The 7,126-nt window shown below is 49.7% G+C and overlaps 2 protein-coding genes across 3 annotated transcripts in view; both read right to left on the bottom strand.

The window, feature by feature from the left end:
* Window positions 1-31, bottom strand: part of LOC106726179 (neural cell adhesion molecule 1-like) — a 52,956-nt gene extending 52,925 nt beyond the window's left edge. The window contains exon 1 of the mRNA XM_014540140.1: window positions 11-31. Coding sequence (XP_014395626.1) covers window positions 11-31 — 21 coding nt within the window. The remainder of the gene's footprint in view (window positions 1-10) is intronic.
* A 1,025-nt stretch (window positions 32-1,056) lies between these two features.
* LOC102263652 (neural cell adhesion molecule 1) overlaps window positions 1,057-7,126 on the bottom strand; it is a 311,101-nt gene continuing 305,031 nt past the window's right edge. For both annotated transcript variants that reach the window (XM_014539729.1, XM_014539731.1), the window contains 5 exons: window positions 3,661-3,811; window positions 3,146-3,330; window positions 2,684-2,780; window positions 2,205-2,375; window positions 1,057-1,197 (listed from right to left, as the gene is read on the bottom strand). In XM_014539729.1, the coding sequence (XP_014395215.1) occupies window positions 1,058-1,197; window positions 2,205-2,375; window positions 2,684-2,780; window positions 3,146-3,330; window positions 3,661-3,811 (744 nt within the window). In that variant the 3' untranslated portion in view covers window position 1,057. The remainder of the gene's footprint in view (window positions 1,198-2,204; window positions 2,376-2,683; window positions 2,781-3,145; window positions 3,331-3,660; window positions 3,812-7,126) is intronic.

The raw sequence follows: 7,126 nt of genomic DNA, 5'->3' as shown, positions 1-7,126 counted from the left end.
AGGCACTTACGTGGAACAGGGGTATCTGCATTTCCCATGGATGGAACACAGATGGAAAGAAAAGACAAGAGATAGACCCAAGGGGGGGCGGAAAAAACAGATGTAAAAGAAATGACTAGGATCGCAGAACACAGGGCACTGGAAATTCAAATTATCAAATTATTTCACATCCAGAAAGAAGCAATTCCTGTGGGAGGAAGATAAGACAGGCTTTCTACTTTTTGGAAGAGTAAGGGGATCTCTTTCCAGGTCCCCAGTTTCAAAGAGAAGACAGCAAAGATCCCCGTCTGCTTTATAATTCCAGGAGTCAGCAGCCTGGGCCTCTGGGACCACTTGTGGAGTCTGTTCTCCACGGGGTCTCCTGCTCCTCCCAGGGCGGGCCTGTGGAAGGCTACCTAGAGCAGGGCTTGCCCCAGAGCTGGCTGTCCTGGGGGACGAGCGAAAGGAGGGCAGGCAGAGTGAGGGAAAGTGGGGATGACAGAGGGAAACAGAAATGCATCCCTGAATGGAACCGGGAAGAAGCGACTGGAAGTGTGAGAGGGAGGGAGACCCTGAGGTGCGTTCCTGGTGTGGGAAGGGAGGGGGAGCCAAAAGTCAAAGGCCTCCGCATCCTTTTCCCTTTGCTTTGCTGGGATTATGCCTCCGCTCCTCCTCCATCCCCAGCACCCCCTGCTTTTCTCTACGTTAATATCTCTGCTGCATCAACAGTCCCACAGCTCATTATGGGAACTGTCACTGTCGTTACCCTCATCCTTCAATCACAGGTGCTGAGGGCCTTTGTGACCTGTGTCAAAAAGCAAATCCCCAACCCCCCACTGCACACGCCCTCTAACAACCCCGGCTGTCAGTCTATGACAGTGTCACCAAGACCCCGAGAAAGAGGATAAAGGGACTGGGTGTCAGTCATCACTGAGGGCCAGAGAGCGGGGAGGTGGGGCCACCTCCAGCAGAGGCATCTGAAAGACAAAAGGCTGTCATCTGAACAATGGGTGGCCAGCTCAGGGTCCCCCAAGGCCCCCAGAAGAAGGGGAGCGGGGGAGAGGCAGGGCAGCTGGCTCTACTTACGGACTGGCTGCGTCTTGAACTCGGAGGCTGCGCTGATCTCGCCCAGACCCTTGCCGTTGAGGGCTGCCAGTCGCACTGTGTACGTCGTCTCAGGCTTCAGGCCCATGATGGTGACGATGCCTTCCATGCTGGCTGTTGAGAGAACATGGAAAGGATCACAAATGATAAGAAGCCTATCGGTGAAATGGTGCAGCCGCTGTAGGAAACACTATGGTGGGTCGTCAAAAAATTAAACACAGAATTATCACTGGATCCAGCAATTCTACTTCTAGGACTACACACAGAAGGATTGAAGCAGAGACCTGGGCAGATATCTACACACCCACGCTCACAGCATTGCTCACAGGAGCCAAAAGGTGGGGGCACCCAGGTGTTCCCGGACACATGAATGGAAAAATAAAATGTGGTGCACACGTACGATGGAACATTATTCAGCTTTAAAAAGGAGGAAAATTCTGACATGTACTACATAAATGAACCTCAAGGACATGATGCTACGTGAAATGAACCAGACACAAAAGGATAAATACTGTATGATTCCACTTACACGAAGTACCTAGGAGAGTCAACTACAGAGAGACAGAAAGGGGAGCGGTGGCTGCCTGGAGCTGGGCAGGAGGGGAGGGGAGTTAGTGTTTCATGGGTAGAGTTTGGGATGATAAAGCTCTGGAGATGGACCCTGGTGATGGTTGCACAACAACGAGACTGGACTTAATGCCACTGAACTGTACCCTTAAAATGGTACATTTTATGTTGTATATGTTTTACTACAATAACACATAACTACATGCGGAGCAGGGTGGACTGGCCTCGCCAGGTTGTCACACCGAAGCAGGGCTTCTGGGTGGCAGGTGGTTGGGATGGCCCCTCCATCCTGCAGGGTCACAGGAACCAGGTTCTGAAGTGCCAGGGTACAGAGGCCAACAAGTCTACGTGAGACGTGACCGTTCGATGTTGCAGCATAGGGACATGAACGGATGGCAGGTGACAGCTCCTGGCCACCCCCAGTAGGTGAGAGTGGTGTGCTACCCTACCCTGTGGGCAGTCAGGGTGTCCGGATCTGGTGAAGGCAGGGGTGAATGTGTGCCCAGAACCAAGGGACTCCTCATTCTGAAGGAAACAGACTTTTCCAGACTCACCTTCCTTGGCATCGTACCACTTGGAGTGCCACATTTCCTCGCCCACTGCTTTCCACTCAGCCTTGTATTTGAGGATGGGCACCCCACCTGTGGCCTCGGGCTCATCAAACTGCACCTGTGCTGTGCTCGAATATGGCTCTACCTGGTCGATGGATGGTGAGGATGGGGTGTCTGTGGGGAGAACACAGGTGAAGGCCCAAGTGAGCTTCAGGCTGGACACAATTCGCAATTACGTCTTTGCGGTTTCTGCTCAGTCTTGAAGTCTTGTTGCCTGTATCCTATCCTCCCTGCCCGCCTCCCCACACGATTCTCTCCCCACATGCTCCATGCCCCGATCCTCAAGTCTCCATCGCTCCCTGCTTCCTCCTCAGGCTTTGCTGACCTGGGGCCTCTCTTCTCACTTTCCTGGCACCACTCAAGGACACCAAATGGGCCAGCAAGGGTTTTAAAAAGGGGGTGCAGCCGTAAGGGGTGCTCACCTGCTTGGACAAGGATGAATTCCAGAGACTCCTGTCCAATGCGGTTCACTGCGGTGCAGTTGTAGTTTCCAAAATCATTTTCCGAGTCCGGGGTCACCTTGAGAGAGAAGGAGCTCTTGGTTTACATGCCCATGGGATGGTTACAGCCTCAGGCCCTTATTTATTGGATTAAATTAGCAAAAAAATAGAAGTAGTAAAGCAAAGCAGGAATCATTGGCTCCACCCAAGCCTTAAGCCAGAGAGGAGAACAGAGAAGGGGCTGTGGAAGAAGACACTCTGTCTTCCAGGCCCTGGGGTTGCCCAGGAGACACAGGGGCGGGGCTGAAGCCCGAGTTCTTCTCCAGCTGATGGCTCCCAGCTCAGGACATGCCAGAGAAGCAAGAAGGATTTTAGCGGCATTCAGGAGCCCATCTATAGTCAAACTGCCTTTTCCACCCTGCCGCTGGCCCGTGTCCCGCTCACCTCCAGGTAGCTGGCAGAGGGGCTGTTGTAGATCTTGATGTTGCTGTAGTTGGAGCTTGGCAGCAGCTGACCATCTCGGAACCACGAGATTGTGGCACTGGGGTAGGCAAACACCTCGCAGGTGATGTTCACCTGGTTCCCCTCCCAGGTGTACACAGCCACGGGGCCCTGCAGCTTGGGGGCATCTGCAACGAGTGGCAATGACTGTCAGGAAGCCTGCCACTGTCATGGAGCCCTACAGATGCTGTCTCCTGGCACTGGGAGCGGGGTGTGCCCTGAACCAAGCTATGCCAGGGTATAGTAGAGGTCGGGGCTGTTCTGGCAATCCTGTGAGCTGACGGGAAGACAGAGGGCATGCAGCGGGTAAGAAGCCTGGGGATGGTGTGAGGAGGTGACCTGGGGACCCAGAGAAAGTGATTGAAGCTTGCCAGCTGCAGGTCCTAGCTGCTCTTTTCCCCGTCCATCCCAACCGTCCACGGCCCCTCCCTCCCAGTCTTTCCACAGTTATTCCTCACATTGCACTTCAAGGTACATGGACTGGGAGTCCTGGCCGATAGTGTTGCTGGCGGTGCAGATGTACTCTCCAGCGTCTGTGTACTGGATGCTCTTCAGGGTCAGGGAGGACACGCGGGCGTGGCTGCGCACCACCATGTGCCCATCCAGAGTCTGCCGGGAGGGAACAGGGAGTGTCAGAGCCCAGGGCAGGATGGGGGCTAGGAGACCAGGCCATCACTTGTGTGACCAGTCTCACACCCTGTCCTCTCTCTGCCAGTGTCTAAGTCTCACTTTAGGTTCCAACTAGGGGGAGAGGCTGCAGAGAGCACCATGGGAACTTGGGTGTACCCCAAACAGAGATGGACTCAGTTTATGTCAAGCAGCCTAGCTGTGTGCCAAGACTGTGTGGCTCAAGGTCCCGATTTGTTTGGCACGTCTCAAATGGAAGCAAAGCCCTGAGCAGCAGATACTCCAGCAGAAACAGCCTTGCCTCATGGGATTCTGGGAAACCTGTACTCCCCTCCTTCCCTCCCAGCAGTCCACCCATCTGCCAGTGCCACAATGCGTGCACACTGGATGGGAAATCCGAGAGTTCCAAAATGCAAGAAGTTCTATAAGAAACCCATATTTATGCAGATGCCTCACTTTCCTGGATGCTTAAAAGTAAAATTATTTTATTTTTTTAAAAAGCCCAACAACTCAGAAGTCAGGAGCTGCTGAGCTGGAAGGAAGGGTAACTGGGTACCCTCTCCAGGGACAGTGGTACAGAGAGTCCCAGGTAGATCTGGGGCCCTTAACCCCATAGTCACCACCATTTTTTAGCCCTTGGTACTATAATCAGCTTTCCGAGTCTTCGGAATTACTGGTCAAAAAGGAAATAAGCACATGATCCCCAGGCAATGGGTCCTGGAATATCTCCCAGGGTGTCCCCCCTTGACACTCTAGGTGAATGGTTCCTGGTCTAGGAAATGTCTGGGCATTTGCCCAAGTTCAGATCCTCCAGAAGGTGGGTAATCTAAAGGAGTCTTACTCTTCAGAGGCTGGGCCACACTCTTATCTCTAGCATGCAGTATTCTGTAGAGATGGATAGGTGAGTGGTCTGCATTTGTATGGCATCTGTTACCCAAGGGTTTGGGCCTTTAAAGAATGTAACAACACCCGACTTCAGATTCTTTCAATGTGCTGGCTTGGAAGCCCCAAACCCAGAATTGCACATTACACAGCAGCCAGTTTGGGAAGCTCAAAAGCAAGGCAGCCCGGGCCTCTGAGCAGCCTCAGCAGCTCTGTCAAAGCTCTCCTTGTACCATCAGAAGTAGATTTAGTCCAGCTCAGCCACTTAAGCCCCATCACATTTCACAACCATTTCATGAAATGGTTATACTGACAGCTGTACTTTTTTATCCCCTTTTAGCTGGTCTCTTTCCTCAATTTCACTATCTGGAAATCTTTCTAATTTAATGATGTCAACGGGCCAGTAGGTGGCCCTCCGTAAAGAATTCTTATTTTGCAGCGGCTCTGGAACAGGACTGATGATGGGATTATTTTAGGTGCCCAGTTCTCTCTCCAGGGGACACAGTTAGTGTGACTGGGCCCTTTGAAATGTTTACTCTGGCATCGGGACAAAGTCCGGGAGTGCCACCTACAGCCATGCAGACCAAACGTCGCACTGATAATTCAGGCTCGGGAGGAGAAAGCAGATGAATTCTGGGCAAGAAGGAGAAGATCATTATGACAAGAAGACCCTGTTTTGCAAGATTATGAAGGGCTGTTATAATTAATCCTCTCATCGAAACATTTTTGTCTTTCTTCTTCCAGGTAAGAGTGTGAAGGCTTTTCAGAGCTTACAGAATGGAATTGGCCAGAACCCAATCTGCCTTCTGGACTTACGGTCTTCATCTCTGAGTGAGACAAATAGGAGGGAACGGAACTTCTGAGCCCCAAGGTGGCACTCATTTGAAAGTCAATGATGTCCAGAGTGAGATACTGAAGATAAGGACACTTCTGGAAAACGGAGTGAGGTGTTTGCTTTGTTGGGAATAAACCCATTACTTCCGCTTATGATAATAATTAACTTAACATCTTCTTAATGCTCCCTGATAAACCTCAGCTCCTCCAGGTCTAGGTCAAAAGGACAGGGGGAAGGTGTACAAGTCCAAGCAGAATGAGGTCTGTAGCTGCTCAGAAGTAGCTGATAACTGACCCCTCTCTCCCTTCCCCAGTCCCAGTGGGTCCAGGACTTTGAAGCAATAAAACACCCAGCCCGTGACAGCACTGAGCGATTCCTGTGCCCCAGAAAGGAGCATTTCAGTGAGATGTGCACTGAACTGCAGCCCCTCTGACACGAGGAAGGTCTGAGGCAAAGAGAGCTGATAATGAACTAGAGCTGACGATGGCAATGTGTTCATGTGCAGAAACTAACATCGCGCCTGGGGACAGGCAGGCAGCTTCAAATATTAAACAGAATTACATATTTATAGCCGTGACCTGAACACATGAGTTACGTGTTCTGAATAATTATCATTTCCGAAAGGCTACGAGAAGAGATAATACAACCTATAGGATTGCTTGCTAGATTCTACATTTATAGCATTACAATACCAAAGTTTCATCTGCAAAAGAGACAAAGCTTTTTTTTTCCCCAAAAAGTATTCAAAGATTAGGTCCTTGAACCTCATCTAAACTATACTGTTTTTTATTTCACTATCTGTCACTCAGTTGCACAAATCAGGTAAAAGGTGATACTCATGACCATGAGCAGGATCTTGGGGGTGTAACAATTAAAATCAAAAGATGAGTAATTAGCTTCAATTTTCAAACTAAGTCCCAAATTACCCCAAATGAAGCAATGAATCAGAGAAATTTCAAAGGCCAATGGCTACTGGCTTTAAAAACAAACAAACACATAAAGCCATTTGTGCCGAATCATTCTAAGCTCATCAATTTAACACTGTGAAAGTAGCATAGACACATTTAACAGTTTGGGAGAACCAATGAGACATGTCATTTGCATTGCTTCAAGATGAGATGTGAAGTGATCATTTACCAAGACCAATCATTATAAAATAAGCGAGCAACAAGATGAGTTGAGCTGGAAGGGAAAGGGCCAAGTGGGTTTTAGATCACTAACCCCGTGCCTTCATGATCCGAAGCCACATCAACCAGGTGAGAGTAAAAAAAAATTGCACCATTTCACAGTGATGGGCCTGGGAATTGGGGGGATTTAAGTGTAATTACCTGGATGTGATTTTCCCAGCACCATCAAGGAACTAAAATCCAGTCTTAGAAAACAATAAGGATTTGTTCACCCACTCCCAACACAGCTTGCTTGCTCACCCTAAAATGACACTATTGCTAAGTAACAGCTACCACTACTGACCTATTCTTTAATCTAAGTTACTAATTAGTTTAGCATGTCTGGTTGTTAACTATAATGGTGAGTTAAACCGCAATGCTTTCAAAACTAAAGACTGGCTAGTGGTCAGGTAA

Source organism: Myotis brandtii, unplaced genomic scaffold (genome assembly GCF_000412655.1).
Source record: "Myotis brandtii unplaced genomic scaffold, ASM41265v1 scaffold105, whole genome shotgun sequence".
In the NCBI taxonomy this organism is placed as follows: Eukaryota; Metazoa; Chordata; class Mammalia; order Chiroptera; family Vespertilionidae; genus Myotis; species Myotis brandtii.
This window is presented reverse-complemented; position numbering and strand designations above follow the sequence as displayed.